This window comes from Phytophthora ramorum (assembly GCF_020800215.1).
Source record: "Phytophthora ramorum isolate Pr-102 chromosome Unknown Phyram_PR-102_s0004, whole genome shotgun sequence".
Taxonomy (NCBI): Eukaryota; Oomycota; class Peronosporomycetes; order Peronosporales; family Peronosporaceae; genus Phytophthora; species Phytophthora ramorum.
The window spans coordinates 3197062-3213917 of record NW_027150650.1 but is presented as its reverse complement, the minus strand read 5'-3'; the positions used below and the strand labels follow the sequence as shown (position 1 = coordinate 3213917).

The window sequence follows — 16856 nt, the reverse complement described above, 5'->3', positions numbered from 1 at the left end:
CTCTCTCTCTCTCTCTCCTGATATTGCCATCGACCTACGCCGTCTACTGGGCGGCGTTGTCCACGATCTTGGCGGCCATGGCCTTGCTCACGTCCCGGCCGATGTCCTTAGCCACGCCGCTGATGTCCGAGATGACGGCGCCGCTGCTGCTGACGGCCTCCTTCATGGCGCGGTCGATGCGGCTCTCCTGCGACTTGAGGAAGGGCGCCAAGAAGTGCATGTACAGGAAGGACGCGCCCAGTGTGGACGGCATGAACAGCCAGAGCAGGAAGCCCAGCTTGAAGGCGTAGTAGAAGGGGATCCAGTAGAGCAGGAAGTCGGCAAAGATCTCCACCAGGTTGAAGCACGCGTACACGACCCAGTACGTGAGCCACTGCACATCGTCCTTCTTGTCGTCCGTCTCGATGGCCTTGAAGGAGCAGAAGGCCGGGTACACGAAGCCCACGAGGTTGCAGATGAGCCCCGCGCCGAAGCCCACGAGCAGCAGCAGCAGCGTGAGCGCCGCGCCACCCGCCACCAGGTAGAGCTTCTCCACGCCCGTGGCGTCCTGCGCCGACTGCAGCACCGGGAACTTGTCCAGGTCCTTGGCCCACTTGTCCATGTACACTTGCACCTTCTCCATGATGGTCTTGAGGTCTTGACTTGGGTCTTGACTTGGGTCTTGACTTGGTTGATCTGCACGCGAGCCTTTTTCAAGAGTGACGGCTGGCCAGGATACTGCGGTTGACTCGAGTGCGCAAATGTTTGCGGAGTTTGTGGAGCATACAAAAACCAACATGTGCAGAGTGTGGGGAAGCTCCATGTGTACTATTCGCGACTGAGTTCTGCGCAAAAGCTAACCTATATCTGATTCCAGAAAATATGCGATCTTGCGTCAGGGGTGAGGTATATCCATCGCAGAAAAGATATCGGGCCTGGGCGGACACACGAGGTGGCGGAGGTGATGTCGGTATGATTTGAGAGAGCACATATCAAGCTGTCTGGAGAAGGCATAATGGCGTTGATCAGACGCCTACAAGTCGAGATAGACAACTGCGACTGCATTCCGAGAAAGTCGGCCACGGAATGGGTTGACCGCGGGGACCGCTGGTTCCACGAGTCCACCGAATTTGAGAGGTCTGACGTGGACGCTACGCCATTTTGGAACATAACCGATACGTTCAGTCACATAACCGGCACATTGTACCGCCGACACACTCGCGTCATATATTGAAGTCACTATAATAGTGATTCCGAACAATGACGTGTTTAGAAGCTGTGATCTACAGTAGTGCTGAGGACGACATGGAATAGATGCCTTATGTAAACAGCGTCTGCCAGATGGAGGGTTTGACCCAGTTGTAGTCGTCTCGGTGGACAGCCTGTGCAGCACAACAACCGAAATCAACGCGTTAGGATACCAAGAAATGGATGAAAAGCGAGACAGTAAAATGGGCGTACCTCTTCAGCTTGGGAAAGTAGCTTCTTCAGCACAGCACGGTGGCGACCAGAAAGCGGGGGAGGCTCTGTCGTCGCGGTCGTGCTTGGTGCACGCTCCTTCTGCGCTTTAATCTTCTTCACTGCACGTTCAATGTTGAACAGAGACTCAAAGTACTTGAGTTGGGTGTACAGAGCGCTATCGGGATACTCGAGAGTGGTCGTCGCCCTGCAACCAGCCGCCGAGCAAATGTTTCCGTTGCCACGGAGAGACTGCTTCTGCGTCCGCGTCTTGCACGTCACATCAGAGCAAATCGTCCACGCCTCGTAATACTTCTTCGTTGCTTCACGCATTGCAACGTGAAGCCGGAGGTCATTTTACCCGCAGCTACATGAAGCAGCCGATTGAGGCAATGGTGTGTATTGCATGACGCATGACAAGATCACGGTTTGATTGCCGCGTTGCGTGTACAGCTTTGTGGCTCCGCAGGCAGGTACCATCCTAAAAAAAGAGAGGCAGAGACTGACTGGAACATCTCGATACGAAACGAATTCGCTGTAGGTGGTTAGTCATGTATGTGCAGCTTCAAGACTGCAGGATTGACTTGGAGCTCTACTCAAAGACTAGCTCGATCGACGTAGACTCTGCAAACGCCCGCAGTCTCAAAAATCGGAACAGCGGCCCTTGCGTTCCCAGTCGCCAAAGCGCGTGGGCTCCTTCAGCTTTCCGCCGCGCGTGGGTCCTCCATACTCCACCCCTGAAGGCCCAACAGCCACCATGTCTTCGTCGTCTTCGTCGTCCTCGTCGTCCAGGTCCTCGCTCACGGCCGCTGGAGTGTTCGTGATATGCGGCTTGCCGCTCGGGTGGAGCGCCACAAAGTCCGCGTCCTTGTCACCTGAGTAGAAGCGCAGCTGCAGCTGCGACGACTGCGTCGACATACCCAGCGAGTGCCTCGAGCCGGCCGCCATCAAAGTCACCGCTCGTCGCAGCGCCATCGTTCGTTTATATACTTGGTGCTCGGGCTGATGTTTATGCAATAAGATAGTGTCCACACTATGCGAAACGATAGGTTTCATGTGATTTTAGTGTACAATATCTTGAAGGGTTGCAGTCGTCGATTCCACACGCAGAGTATGGAGCAGGGAGGCGGAGGCTCGTCACTGAGCGCGCTGCGGGCGTTCGCAGCCTCACAGACCGATCGCAAGACTGGCGGCGGCTGCGGCGCTGACGCGCTGACATTCGCCATGTCGCCGGCGCCCGCCAGCGAAGAATATTCGCACCAAGAGGCGGTCGGATTTGTGTTCGCCGAGGAGATGAAGATCGTGCGCCAGCTGCAGAGCAAATGCGCGGAAGGGCGAGCACTCGTGAACGCTATATATTGCTCCAGAAGCTGTGCTAGAGCCTTCCCGCCTGGCGTCGTGGCGGACGAGGCGGACCCCAAGCGGACGAAGCAATACTACCACGCCATCTTTACGGGTGAGGGCTGTAGCTGTAGTACTGTAGAAATACTATAGTATACAATATTGTTGACATTTTTGATGCAGTGCTGCAGCCGCAAATGGACAAGATCAAACAGCTGAACGAGTTCTGCTCGCAGGCGGTGGTGCTGCTGAGCGACAACATCCAGAGGACGACGGTGCACGAGAACATGACGCGAGTGATTCCTGACGTTTTGATGGACGCCCTCGTGGACATTATGGACGTCATTTTGCAGCTCAACCATTTTCACGATACTAAGAGCAGTCTTAGGAATGACTTCTCTGTCTTTAAGAGGTGGGCGCGGGTGTGTGAGAAGGCTCGTAAACTTAGGACTCACTGGTTGAATGCATATGCAGGGTATTTTTGCATGTTCGAGACGATCTTCCGGATGCCGACCTCGTGGAAAAAGATATTTTGCGGCTGCAGGAACTCATGGGGGGATCGTACCAAGCGAAAGGGTCCATTTGGGATTCGCTGCGACATAACTTGACAAACGTAAAGCGGTAGGTAGCGCTTTATCTGACCTTGTTGTGAGGTGGACGTGCAAATCCAGTTTGAAAATTAACGAATGCGAATTCTTTTGGAAGATTAGATACGACCAGGTCACGTATTTATTGTTGAGGCATTGCGTTAGCCATATCGAGAACGATACGTGCGCGACGCCAAATTCCAAGTTCAAATACCTTCGAGCACTTTCGTATCTTATGTCAGTTTTGGAGAGTTCGGACACGTGGAGAAAAACGAACACGCTGCCTGGGGCCGACAAAAAGGTTATCGAGGCGGTACGCAAAGCTTCAAGTAGGCTCTTCCTTGTGTGCAGCTAGCTTGGTAGACAATGGCTCACGTTTTTTTCCATGCCATATTCTCAGGCGGTGAAACTTATTGCTCGATTTCCCGTAATCCCAATGGTCTACGAAACGAGCATTAAGCCCGTGAAAGCACAACACTCACAAGGCGGACACAAATCGGAGTCAATGAACGGGATGACATCTTCAAAAACCCGCGATAGTATGTTCGATGTGGTCACAGCATCTCGAGACTGTAAAGCAACTTGTGAGACTTACCTTCCGCGATTGATGCACGCGCTGAATATGGTTGGGTTATCTTCACAAAAGAAGTTAGGGTCTACGTTAATACTGACGCCTACATATGTTCCCCAGGTTCAGGGAGCTGCTCATGAATGCACACAAGAGCAGAACGATGCGTTGTACGAAGCACTGGTCGACGGAATAGCGCATTTGAGCAAATGGAAGAGCAGTTTTTTACTGTGTCTTGCCTGGAAATACCAGGTACGATGAGTGTATAATGTTGGATTGCGGAATAGCACAAGCAAGACATACCCACCCTATCGAATTGTGTGGTGACGTTGGCGACAGAATCCGAAAAGGAGTGAAACACTACGTGAAGCAGGCGCATCCATGGATAGCCCCCTTTTGGAATATGAACGTGCTACGAAGCACAACTACTCTGACGAGGAGTGGCAGGCGATGGCAGATCTCATTTATGGCGTGAAATCGGTGGGGCAGATTTTGTGCGATTCTCAGCTCAAGCTTGCGAAATGTGTTCGCCGTACAGTATACCATCAGATTCAAGTATTCGTCCAACATACCCTCCTTCCAATACTGCATCGAGCGGATAAGCGGAAACTGGCGTGCACGAAGTTGCTTCACGACATACGTGCAATGGTGAACAAGCGCAATTCTATCTAGGTTATGCAAGTGGTTTATCCCAGATCAATGTCGGCTAACTTTTAATTGCTCGTGGTGTGCGGCGGTAGTGCGGCGATTGGGTTGATAGCGAACTGCTGACAAGCGACTTCAAGAAGAAGCACAAAGAGCGGAAATTTTCCCAGATCCCCGATCGTACGACGAGCGCCTCCCTGTGCCAGATTCAGATGCTACGAACCGCAATTGATTCGACGTATGCCAAGCGCTCCATGGGCGACCTGAACTCCAAGTCCTCAACCTCCTCAGCCTTTTTTACGTTTAAGAAGGACCTAGACAGGTAAAATCTCATTACCTGAAATTGATGCAGCCATGCTTGACTAGAAAACACTTTCTAACGTCAGTGATGCTTATTTTGGGTTGTGATCAGCTCAGATGCGGAATTGATGCAAGCTTTCTATCACCGCGCGGGAGCTTTCCCGGTCTTGCTGAATCTAAGTGCAACGCTCCGTGAAATGACGGATTTTTCCCATGTCTGGTTTCGAGAGTTGTATCTGGAATTGACTAAATCAGTCCAGATTCCCGTCGAGATCTCGCTGCCGTGGTTACTTATTGAGCACTGCTTGGATGGTGCGACTTCGCATGTGGAGCCTGTACTTGCGATACTAGACATCTACAACGACACCGCAAATTATTCACTGTACGAGCTGCAGCAGCAATATCTCTACGACGAAACTGAAGCTGAAGGCAAGTTGTGCTTTGATCATTTTGTGTTCCTACTGGCAGAGCGAGTATATCTACACTACAAGTTTTTGTCAGCAAAACACGCGTGTCGAGGATGGAGTCAATGTGCCAAAGCGGACTTGAGCATGCCCATCAAAACTGTTGCTGCCACGAAGGTTAATCCGACGTTGTCCGCTTTTAGTAAAGCGCTCGACGCTGAAGAAGAGGATTTCAAGTACGAATCAATCCTCACACGTGGATGCGTGAACATTTTTGGACAACGGTACGATCTCAGTTTTCAGCTAGGTCAGCGAGTTGACGTTCTGTTACGAAAGGACTTGGAAGGCTGGTTCACCAAATTTGAAGCAAGTGATGCTACATGCTACGTCGCAATGCTTGACATGTTGATAGTGTTGAAAAGGACGCATGAGGCACTATCGGGTTTGGGGCTCGATGAATTTGTCGATATGCTGGGGGAATCAAACGATGAAAGCGTGGAATGCCTGCTGGAGCATTCGGCGCCTACAGAAAAAATGATTCGTTCTCGCGTTCATGAACAGGTTTTGGAAACAATTCGCACTGACCTTTGTCAGCACTTCAGTCTTAAATTCGGGGATCGTCGATTCATTCGTATGGCACTCCATGAGGCACTGACGATGACGATTGGAGATCAATTCGCGCACGAAGAGTGCCTGAGGAAAGCCAAGAATCACCGCTTGTCTAGAGGGAGTATATTTCGAAGCAAGGTCGGCAACTCAGCAGTAGTCAAAGCTGCCAAATATGGTGCTCTTGAGAAAGCCATTACTGGGGGGCATCGTTCCTTTTTCGGGTAAGCTTGCGAGCTCGCAAGATGGGATAGACCAATTCTAACTTTGTTGGTTTTCCTTTTCTTTCAGAGAACCACACGTTGAGGCACTGTGCAAGCTACTTTCGAAACGAGAGCTCGCCGATGTTGCAAATGACTGCATCGATTTCTTGGTTACCAAGGTGGGTTTTGAACTTGGCACCAATTCTCTAAATATTACTTAACAGTTTTTGCACCACAGATTGAAGACGTATTAGCACTGTGTATCCCAGCGTTGGGATCCACTATCCCGCCGTTTCGCCTACCACGATTCATGTACCGGACCGAAGGTTCGTGCCTCGGACTTCATGTATTGGAATGCTGAAGATTTTGACTAATGTTTTCACCACCAGGATGCTACGGGTATTTTGAGGGCAAGTTCAAGCACCTTCTAGACTCTGACGAGCTTGAAGCGCAAGTATTTCATTGCTTTCGAGAAGTTGGCAATGCGTTGATGCTTCTGTTAATACTCGGAGATGTCCTCGTAAGTGAGCGAGCATGTGGACTTCGTATCGTTAGCTTATTGTTTAATTTGCTGTGCCTAGAATTCGGGATCGATGCAGTCGAAAGCAACACTACATTCAGGTGACCCCACCAAGCACCCTCCGCACATTTTTCAGTGTGCACTTGAACGCATCGACTCCATGCTGACAGCATCAGGGATTGCTAATGAGTGGGAAGCCGCACCGGAGTCTCAGCCCGAGAAGATGCCAAACAGCTCCAGTTTTTATCATGTGTGGTGTGCTCTTGAATTTTTGAGCTGCAACAATCCTCGTACTGGAGGTGCTACGATGGAGGAAACTGCTGCGTTATCGCTACGAGAAATGTTCGGAGATGGGGTGCAGTTTGCTGGTTGTACTCTTGTGCATTTGCTTGGCCAGCGCACGCTCTACGATCTCTGGAACGTCAGCCAACATGTTATCAACGTACACCACTACGAAGAAATCAAAGCAGCCACCGATGCACAAGGCTCACTTGTGTCAAGCAGCAAGAAAAATCGTCAAAAGAGCGACTTGCTCAGTGTGCAAACTACTGTTGGATCACTTGGCAGAGAAATGGAGGACAAGACTGCTCGCTTCGTCGAAAATGCGCGCGAAATGCGTGCGACCTCCAAGCGTATATTCCACACTCTTGAGCTAGCTTGGCCGTCTGCTCCAAGTATGGCGGCGGCGTTTACACCCCCATCCTTCACACCACCCGCCACGTCTCTATCTTCCCCACTGGCAGCACAATGCCACCGATGAAGCTGTCAACCTGCTTCACGCTTTGACAGACAATAGACACCTCAAGCATCAATACAAACTCCATGTCGATTCTCCTCCCCCCTTTTACTCTTTCAACTCTTCGTCTCTTCCTATACTGCTTGCTTACGACAGCCAGTATGCCGCAAAAGTGGCCACCATAAGCACACTGCCGACCAGGTACACTGTCGTGGACCAATCCTCTATCGCCCCGCCGTTCTCGGAACCTGCACCCCCGGCCTTCGTTGACGATCCTGTTGACGCCCCCTCCCCTGGCGGCGAAAGTTGTCGAAGCAGTTCGTGATCTTTCTCACGTTCCTCTTGCAGCACCACCAGATCCGGAAACAATTTCCGGAATGTAGCGTTACTGCAATTAGTTTCCAACGATGCCGCCGCGTACTTCCTCTTCTGGGCATCCGAAGTGCTGATACTACCCAACGTCGCCTGGCTCTCCAACTACAACATCACATACCAATTATTATGGAATTACAAACAATAGTATAAAGTAGATCGCCGTACCATGAACGAGTAGAGGCCCGTGAGGATGGAGCTGACGGACCACATGGGGTTCCAAGTCTCTGGGTGGAAGTCCGACATACTGAGACACAGTCGCTGGTTGGTCTTGAAGCGGCCATTGGGCGTGATCATCATCACGGCCGGCGGCTTCATGGGATACTCGGGTGGGAACTTGAGTTTGCCGTGGTAGTAGCCACCCTCGTACGGCGTACCCTTGGTGCCGGTGATGACGTAGTGCCACTCGAGGATGTTGGTCTCCACAGGCACGGCCTGGATGTAGTCCACGGGCTTGCGCTGCATGGACAGGTACTCCTTGCGCAGCCGCTTGGTCGCCATCGCGGACGCCATGATGGCTCGATACGATACACTGAAGACGACTATCCACGTGGTGAACCGTGTATCGAAATGATAGCCGCGTTTAGGTGAGATGGATACATCTCATCCATCCTGATGCAGCGACTTCGGAAAGCAGGAAGGTGAAGTTTTCATTTCACCGTGAAATTACAACATGTAGATAGCAATCTTCGTCATAAACTACGTAGGACGCATTGCCTCGACGAGCAAGCATATATACCTGCAGATGCAGGTAGTAACTAGAAGACTCGATTTAGTCCAGCGCCGCAGTGACGCCCTCGGTGAATTCGCTGCTGACATCGCCCGCCTTCTCCTTCAGCTTGGCATTTTGGAGCTCCACCAGTTCCGTAAACAGCCCACGGAAGTTCTTGTCCTTGCAGTTATACTCGAGAGACACCGTCGCATACGTTCGTTTCTGCAGGAAACAAATATACGGCAGTCAGCTCCTCTCTCTAGCCGCTGGACTCCAGCTACTGGAGTCCAGCATCATGGCAGCCCCACATCCCTACATCTTCCTCCGTCGTTTCGATACTGCCCGTCGTGATCTTGTCCTCCAGCTGCAATTATAACCACAACAGTCGCATTATCAGCCTTTTTTTCGCTTAATATTCTCCTCACTGGCAGCGCACCATGAACGAGTAGAGCCCCGTGAGGATAGAGCCAACAGCCCAGAGCGGGTTCCACGTCTCCGGGTGGAAGTCGGACATGCTGAGGCAGATGCGGCGGTTCGTCTCAAAGCGGCCGTTGGGCGTGCACATGATGACGGCCGGCGGCTTCATGGGGTACTCGGACGGGAACTTGAGCTTGCCGTGATAGAATCCCCCTTCATACGGCGTGCCTTCCGTGCCCGAGATCACGTAATGCCACTCCAAGATGTTCTTCTCCAACGGTGCCGCGCGGATGTTCTCCACCGGGTTCTTCTGCAGCGCCAGGTACTCCTTGCGCAGCCGCTTGGTCGCCATCGCGGACGCCATTTCCGTCCGATAAAGGTGGGATAAAACTAAAATCTGGCGGGAAAAGATCCCGCCAATACATCTCATTGGGTATTAATGCTCCTTACAATTCGCCCTATATTTCACTTTTTGGCGGTTTTTGGCGCGGTTGGTGACCACCATTCCGCATTAAGAGCCGCGAGGAAACATGAGCTCTCGGCGTGCGGGTGCCGGCTCGCGCCGCAGCAGCTCAAGCCGCAAGCAGGCGCTAGAAGAGATCAAGCGCATGCGTGAAGGCGGAGGTGCTGTTGAAGAAGAGGCCAGCGCAGGCGGCTCGCGATTGGCGCAGTACAAGCCCCAGGAGGAGAGCATCTACAAGGCCGTGACGGAGAACGAGTATGAGGCGCTTGTGCGCCAGCGCCGCCAAGGGTTGCCTTTCGTGGAGAATGATGACGGAGAGATGGGCTACTACGACGACGGAGAGGAACAGTTCTTCGAGTCGGACCCGGAGGACGGCGGCAATGGCGCGAGAGACGACGAAGACGCGGCCGCCGGCAAGAAGCGCAGTGCCGGGGCGCTGTCTTCGTCGTACGTGCGACGAGCCAAGAAGATGCAGCGCGCGAAGCTTGGAGGAGGGGAAGGGCAGAAGATCACCAACATGTTCTTCTCCGCCTCGACCGGCAAGAAAAATAACACTAACGGAGCTGCCCCTGGAGGAGCGAAGACGGCCCGCGCTAGTGCAAAGAGAGACATTGATCTGGATAGTATGTTGGATGATCTGACGAGTAACCCTACGGAGTCGCGGCAGGCATATGCACGCCCCATGTCGTACTCGTCGGGGTCGTCGGCGTTCTCGAGCGGGGCATCGGGATTCACTGCGAAATCAAAACCCTTTACGGCGAGTAGCAACTCGTATGCGAGTGCGGATAACGGTGTGCAGGAGGACGAGGAGGACGCTCCTGTGGATTATGGTGACAACTCGTACGAGCCGGATGTGGATGGCGATGAACTCATGGAGGAAGCGAGTGCGGATGATAAGGAACATGACGCAACGAGCGCGGACGATGCTGAGGAGGATGCTACGAAACAGCAGAAGGAGGCTGAGCCGGTGATGAGCAAAAGAGAAGTGATGCTTCGGAAGGCACGTGAGGCGCGCTTGCAGACGTCGGCACCTACTGCAAGAGCGTTGGCTGCGCCCGTAGAGCAAAACCACAAGCCTGACAACGTGGGCATGAGCTCAGCGGTACCGTCGAATGAGGTGGCAGAATGGTGGCAGGTTGCCGGTGAGAGCAACGATGTCTCGATGACGGGTGATGATGCAGAGCCAGAGGCTCCTCCCACGACGGCAGACTCGATCCAGATGTACTGGATGGATGCAGTCGAAGTGCGGGAACGACCAGGCAAGATCTACCTTATCGGTAAGATAAAGATCCCGAGCCCGGAAGGCTCAAACCAACCGCCAACTTTCAGAAGTTGTTGCGTGGTTGTGAACAACCTCCAGCGATACATGTATCTTGTTCCAAAGGGCACTCCTCTAAAGGAGTTGAGTAAGACCGAACAGCAGGAAGCGTGGATGCGCATGCACGAGGAAATCCACAACGTGCTAATTCCTTCATGTATCACCAACAAGCGCGATCAGGAGGTCTTTCGAACCAAGCTCGTGGAGCGTAACTACGCGTTCGAAGAGGCCAACATCCCGCGTGGCAAGAACTTGTTCCTCAAAGTGAAGTACCCTGCCAGGTATCCGGCACCGCCATCGGACTTCTGCTCGCGCGGCGGAAAAACCTATACTCGTATTTGTGGAGCATTTACTCGTCCACTGGAAAACTTCCTGCTCACTCGCCGCCTTTTGGGCCCAGGGTGGGTGGAGATCAAGAACGTCCGCAAGTCCAACGAAGGTGTCAGCTTCTGTAAGATGGAGTTCGAGACCTTCGATCCGAAGAATGTGAGTTCCATTGCGGGTGGAATGACGCCACCTCCTCTAACTGTTATGAGTCTCAGTCTCAAGAGTGTCTGCAACCCTAACTCTGGCAAGCACGAGGTGGTTGCGCTTTCTGCGATCACGGAGACTGGTATCAGCTCTGACGGTGCTGGCAAGGGTACGAAGGGCGGACGACACACTCTATCACATTTTACTGCCATTCGCCCGCTGGATGGAAATAGCGGTTTTCCCCAGGCATACGCTGAAGCAGTTCAGAGAGATGATCGCTTCGGCATGAAAATGGAGAATGGAGCGCTAGGTATCAACAGTGAGCGTCTGCGCGTAGAGATCAACGAGCGTGTGATGCTCAGCTACTTTCTCACGCGTGTTCAACGAGAAGATCCAGACGTTATTGTCGGTCACAACTTGCACAAATACGCATTGGAGCTGCTGATTTCACGGATCGACAATTTCCATCTGGGTGGGTTGTGGTCCAAGCTGACTCGACTACGTCGTGGTCGTTTGAATCCTATGAATATCGGCGAGGGCTGGAACGAGTACCGAATGGACGACATGGTCAATGGCCGACTTTTCTGTGATACGTACGTGTCTTCCAAGGAGCTTCTGCCTTCCCAGAACAACTACACGCTTTCGTACCTGGTGGAACGACTTTTGCACAAGCAGAGACTGGATGTGGAGATGACTGAGATTCCTCAGATTCTTCTTGGCGGCCCCGACAATTTCGTGAAATTCCTTCGGCATACACTAGACGATGCTATGTTCGTGCTGCATCTCATGCACAAGCTAGAAATTCTGCCGCTCTCGAAGCAACTTGCGAACCTGTGTGGTTACTTGTGGACGCGTACACTGGAGGCAAACAAACGTGCCGAGCGTATTGAGTATCTGCTCTTGCACGAATTCAGCCGGTCGAAGAACAAATTCATCGTCCCGGAGAAGTTCAAGACAAGGACAGAGGCTGACAAGTCGAACAAGAGGCGAGAGGCTTCATATGCCGGCGGTATGGTGTTTGCACCGAAGAAGGGTCTCTACGACAACTTCGTGGTGCTGCTGGATTTCATGAGTTTGTATCCATCCATTATCCGAGTACGTACTGTTCGAGATCAAATTGATGTGTCGGGAATGGCGAGCTAACTGTGTCGTGTTTGATCATCGCTTTAGGAATACAATATTTGTTTCACCACCGTTGAGCGGCAGCTGAACGAGGACGTGCCCGGTGTACCTTCGTCTACCAAGAAGAAAAAAAAGTCGAAGCCTATGCCCCAGCCTGAAAACGACGAGGTTGTGGACGACGAAGACTTGGACCAGAACCTTGACAACGCTGACGCGAGCGCTGATTCTGATATCCCGGCCTTACCGAGCAGTGCGAGTGAACCTGGTGTTTTGCCAGCTGTGATTAAGCGTTTGCTGGAGTCACGTAAGCAAGTGAAGAAGGAGTTGAAAATCGAGCAGAAGGAGGGCAACGTTGAGAAGGCTATCATGCTCGATATTCGTCAGAAGGCCATCAAGCTGACGGCCAACTCGATGTATGGTTGTTTGGGTTTTCGTTTTTCGCGGTTCTACGCCAAGCCCATTGCCGCTCTGATTACATCGACTGGCCGGCAGACTCTGCAGCGTGCCAAGGAGGTGGCAGAGCAGGAATGTGGCTACGACGTGATCTACGGTGATACGGATTCCATTATGGTGGATTCGCGCACTGAGACTCTTGGCGAGGCCAAGCGCATTGGCCGTGAGATTCAGGTCCAGTGTAACAAGCATTTCAAGCTGCTGGAGCTTGAGGTGGATTACATTTTCAAGAGGATCCTGCTTCTGAACAAAAAGAAGTATGCAGCACTAGTACTCAAGGAACAGCCCAACTCCGAGCCCATCTTTGATAAGGAAGTCAAGGGTCTTGACATGGTCCGTCGTGACTGGTGTGTCATCTCGAAGGCAGTGGGTAATGAGATTCTGGACTTCATTTTGTCCGGAAACTCTCGTGACGATGTTGTGGAGAGCATCCACGAGCACCTTGAGCAGGTGGCAGAACGCATGCGCTCAGGCAAGGAGCCCATCGAGCAGTATGTCATTACAAAGAACCTGAACAAGCAACCCGAGCAGTACCCAGATCGTGCAAAGCAGTACCACGTGCAAGTAGCGCTCGCGCTGCGTGCTCTAGGGAAGCCGGTCGGAGCTGGCACACATATTCCGTATGTGTTGTGTAAAGAGGAAGAGCCTGGAAGCGGCCGCCGTGCGTACCACCCGGACGAGGTGAGGCGCGCTGGAGGAAAACTCAACATTGACGTCGAGTGGTACCTCGAATCGCAGATTCACCCGCCGGTAAATCGACTGTGTGCGCATATCGAAGGAACGTCGAGCCCCCAGCTGGCACATTGCTTGGGTCTCGACACCTCCAAGTTCTCTCACTCTGCCAACCACTTCGGCGAAGAGAACGACGGCGGTGATGCGATCCCCAGCGTTCTTCAAACTGATGCGGATCGTTTCAAGGATTGTGCTCCTCTTGAGATCACGTGCGATCGATGCAAAATGGCGAGCGCTTTCCCGGGCGTATTCGGTATATCCGAGAAGGACGCCTCGTTGGCGAGTGGGTTGCTTTGCCCCGTGTGCAAGACAGATTTCTGGGGCTTCGATCAGGAGGGCATTTACGGAAACGTAGGCGATGACCTCGAGGCAGTACTTTCCAACCGGCTCCACATCGCAACGCGTGAAGCAACGAAGAAGTATTACGAGGCGTGGACGATTTGCTCTGATGTGACGTGCAAGACGCGGACGCAGAAGCAGTCTCTCCGTGGCAACGGAAACATTTGCTCGGCGGCTGGCTGCAGGGCGACGACCACTCTCGAGTATCCCGATAGCGCTCTGTACACCCAACTCAAGTACTTTGAGTCTCTGTTCAACATTGAACGTGCAGTGAAGAAGATTAAAGCGCAGAAGGAGCGTGCATCAAGCACGACCGCGACGACAGAGCCTCCCCCGCTTTCTGGTCGCCACCGTGCTGTGCTGAAGAAGCTACTTTCCCAAGCTGAAGAGGTACGCCCATTTTACTGTCTCGCTTTTCATCCATTTCTTGGTATCCTAACGCGTTGGTTTCGGTTGTTGTGCTGCACAGGCTGTCCACCGAGACGACTACAACTGGGTCAAACCCTCCATCTGGCAGACGCTATTTACATAAGGATAGGAATTCATCCAGGCGAGCACTACGGAGGTTATGCATGGGCAAACTATATCCGCTGTAGTAATGCATAGAAAATGGTGCTCAACTCCTATTAATCCTCAACATCGTCTTTAGACCAGGTGTCGTCACAACTGAAGCTCCTACGTCAGAAAGCATGCCTAGAGCATAGATATTTGCGATGAACTCGCTGGAAATGGACTGCGCCGTGTCGGTCCTGCGCATGCATATCTGTAGTCGTGGTGGGTGTTGATGTGGCCCGCTCAAGCGGCTTTAACGTGGTTGCACGATATGTTGAGTACTTGAATGGAGGTAAGCAAGATGGCATCGATAACTGAATCAAAACGTTTACGATGAAAATTCCACGAACAAGACTAACTTTCAACCGATTGGTCTCAACGTAAGAACGCAGTTCCTCGGCATTGTGGAATCCTCCACTCGGTTCTTTCCTCTTCTCCAATACTTTTGAAACGACCTAGTCAGCCTCTTTCGATTCACCTTCAAATGCTGTGTCGAGAGCGATTTTACTGTCTTGATTGAAACAACAGACAAACACGCTGGATGATACGCCAAAGTCCCATACACTCTCCTCTCGGTTCAAGAAGTAGCAATCATCTGGCACAGTATACGTCGACAGATTCGACGCGGGACCAAACGCGCACCTCTTTTCGCGAGAAAATCTGGGCAAACACTCAACTCGCCTAGATAATCATTTGCTTCGCTTGGCAAAAATTTGCTGAAATTTACCAATCCGGCGTTTCTTCTGGTCGACAAAAATAATAGACTCACCCGTCGTCGCATCTTTCAGAGCGAAAAATATGTCGATACCAGCGTCGCCTTCGTTCACTGCAATGCAGCCACTTGACGTCCAGTCGGTTTTCTTCTCCGCTGGTTATCACGACGTGAGATGTATCGGGGCGTTGAAGCATCAAGTGGATCCATACAGCGAAACACTCTCGAAGGAATAAGTTTCACAGAAATGGCGCGCGGTTTTAGCAGCCATCACCGTGCCAGGCAGCAGGTCTTTCAGCGTAACCCTCGAGCGCCCAAACACCACCAACGCACTGATTCTCAACGCATAAAAGCAAGCTCCGAACAGTTCCCATAACTGCCATGGTTGAGGTTCGAACATAGTCCACGACCTTCACCTGCTCGCTTGTTTTCTTCACCTTTGTCAGATATTCGACAACCCACCGTGGAACGCCACTAAAAAGAGCAAATGGTGGCGACACGTTTAGGATATCAGTAGATGGGAGTACTGTCCACAATCTCGAACACTTCATCCAGTGTCAAGAGGGTCATCGGAGGCTGCTTAGTCAGGTAATGCGAAGAATTGGCATCGATTAAATCACACCTAAATCTGTTCCGGCAAACATGGGTCGCAAAACCATATTCAACTGGGTACACAGAACGTATCCTATGTCGTCCACCAGTTCATGCAGGAGCGGCACATCGACGTTTCGTTGTCCAGCACCCACGCTTTCAATCTTTTGATATTCATCAATGCCAAGAAACAGGTACAACATGGTAGAATCTCCAATTTTCCTCTTGTCACGCAGCTGATGCTCAATAACTTCGACGACACTCACAATCGTTAGTTGATCTCCATTGCACGGCAGTCGCAGCTTAAAACCATTTGTCGAGTGAATGCGAGCAATTGCTATTCAGGAAAAATTGATACAACAACCGCCATGAGAAAGATGCTTCAATCAGCATCGATTGCTGCACTGGCTGTGGTGCAAACTGGACCATATACGGAACAATCACGCTGTCAATGTGTTTGATATCCAACTCCATCACTTCTCGCAAAACCCTGTCACCTTCTTCCAACATCCGCGTTTTCCCCAGACCAGAAATACCAGAGCAAACAGGAATTGGCCGCATTGTGCGATCAGTGTCGCCACTCTTCGCACTGTCGATAATGCCCCTGAAGCATTTTTCTGCCGTTTGAATCGCTTTGCTCCGCCCAACCAGTCGGAATTGTAGTTGGTCTTCTGACAAAATGTGAGTGCTCGTACTTTGTTGGCTATTTCGCCTTCCAAGAGGGCGAAAAGCAAGCTCCCTCGCCACACATGAACTCACGAGTCCAGATCGTGGGTGAGCTTGGACATTTTCAGGAGGATACCAAGACAAAAGACGGCTCGTCGCCTTGCTGGAGAATATGCCAGTCGACCCATCAACGCTTCAGTGTCTGGTACACTAAAAAGCGCTGTATCTAACAATGTTTTAGCCTTTTCAGTGGTCACATCGAATATCATTCGTGCGCTTCGTCCAACAACGAAGAATTTGGCTTTCACCAATTCATTCCGTTCTTCAAGAGTCAATATTTCTGTCGAGGAGTCGACATTTTTCCTCTCATGTTCAAAACAAGACATCGTTTTTCACGGCCTGCTGGTAGTCTTCTAATGTCCATGATGACAGCACGAACCGTTGTTCTTCATCCACAAACTCGCGACTATTCCATTCCGTGGCTGACGACGACATTGTCACACTCCTCAAGGTGCTCGATATGTCAGCCGGAATCTCCTTGTACAGATCAGGCCGATAATCCTCCCCCCTCGTTACCATTGAGCTGACA

General features: G+C 51.7%; 7 protein-coding genes across 8 annotated transcripts; 2 read left to right on the top strand and 5 right to left on the bottom strand.

The window, feature by feature from the left end:
- Positions 1-43: 43 nt before the first annotated feature.
- On the bottom strand, positions 44-622 carry KRP23_5466 (Receptor expression-enhancing protein 6; the record flags this gene model as incomplete). Its single annotated transcript, XM_067890533.1, has 1 exon — positions 44-622. The coding sequence occupies one exon, from the start codon at positions 620-622 to the stop codon at positions 44-46; it is 579 nt and encodes a 192-aa protein (XP_067747073.1).
- A 676-nt stretch (positions 623-1298) lies between these two features.
- KRP23_5465 (DNA polymerase alpha catalytic subunit) lies at positions 1299-1770 on the bottom strand (the record flags this gene model as incomplete). The annotated part of the gene is made up of 2 exons (XM_067890532.1): positions 1299-1361; positions 1441-1770. 2 exons carry the CDS (start codon positions 1768-1770, stop codon positions 1299-1301), a joined length of 393 nt encoding a protein of 130 aa, XP_067747072.1.
- Positions 1771-2079: 309 nt separating this feature from the next.
- KRP23_5464 (uncharacterized protein) lies at positions 2080-2412 on the bottom strand (the record flags this gene model as incomplete). The annotated part of the gene is made up of 1 exon (XM_067890531.1): positions 2080-2412. One exon carries the CDS (start codon positions 2410-2412, stop codon positions 2080-2082), a length of 333 nt encoding a protein of 110 aa, XP_067747071.1.
- A 138-nt stretch (positions 2413-2550) lies between these two features.
- Positions 2551-7371, top strand: KRP23_5463 (the record flags this gene model as incomplete). 2 transcript variants are annotated; one of them, XM_067890529.1, is made up of 13 exons in its annotated part: positions 2551-2893; positions 2962-3190; positions 3253-3399; positions 3489-3678; positions 3766-3990; positions 4057-4185; positions 4273-4581; positions 4674-4900; positions 4991-6112; positions 6180-6270; positions 6330-6417; positions 6481-6611; positions 6673-7371. In XM_067890529.1, 13 exons carry the CDS (start codon positions 2551-2553, stop codon positions 7369-7371), a joined length of 3930 nt encoding a protein of 1309 aa, XP_067747069.1. The 2 variants fall into 2 exon arrangements, with proteins under 2 accessions (XP_067747069.1, XP_067747070.1); XM_067890530.1 differs by lacking the exons at positions 4057-4185; positions 4273-4581; positions 4674-4900; ... (3 more) ...; positions 6481-6611; positions 6673-7371 and having other exon boundaries at positions 3489-3694; positions 3766-3824.
- A 123-nt stretch (positions 7372-7494) lies between these two features.
- Positions 7495-8232, bottom strand: KRP23_5462 (putative ubiquitin-conjugating enzyme E2 33; the record flags this gene model as incomplete). The annotated part of the gene is made up of 2 exons (XM_067890528.1): positions 7495-7824; positions 7888-8232. The coding sequence occupies 2 exons, from the start codon at positions 8230-8232 to the stop codon at positions 7495-7497; spliced, it is 675 nt and encodes a 224-aa protein (XP_067747068.1).
- Positions 8233-8491: 259 nt separating this feature from the next.
- KRP23_5461 (putative ubiquitin-conjugating enzyme E2 33) lies at positions 8492-9212 on the bottom strand (the record flags this gene model as incomplete). The annotated part of the gene is made up of 3 exons (XM_067890527.1): positions 8492-8653; positions 8748-8795; positions 8868-9212. 3 exons carry the CDS (start codon positions 9210-9212, stop codon positions 8492-8494), a joined length of 555 nt encoding a protein of 184 aa, XP_067747067.1.
- Positions 9213-9378: 166 nt separating this feature from the next.
- KRP23_5460 (DNA polymerase alpha catalytic subunit) lies at positions 9379-14278 on the top strand (the record flags this gene model as incomplete). The annotated part of the gene is made up of 3 exons (XM_067890526.1): positions 9379-12195; positions 12271-14136; positions 14216-14278. The coding sequence occupies 3 exons, from the start codon at positions 9379-9381 to the stop codon at positions 14276-14278; spliced, it is 4746 nt and encodes a 1581-aa protein (XP_067747066.1).
- Positions 14279-16856: the final 2578 nt, after the last annotated feature.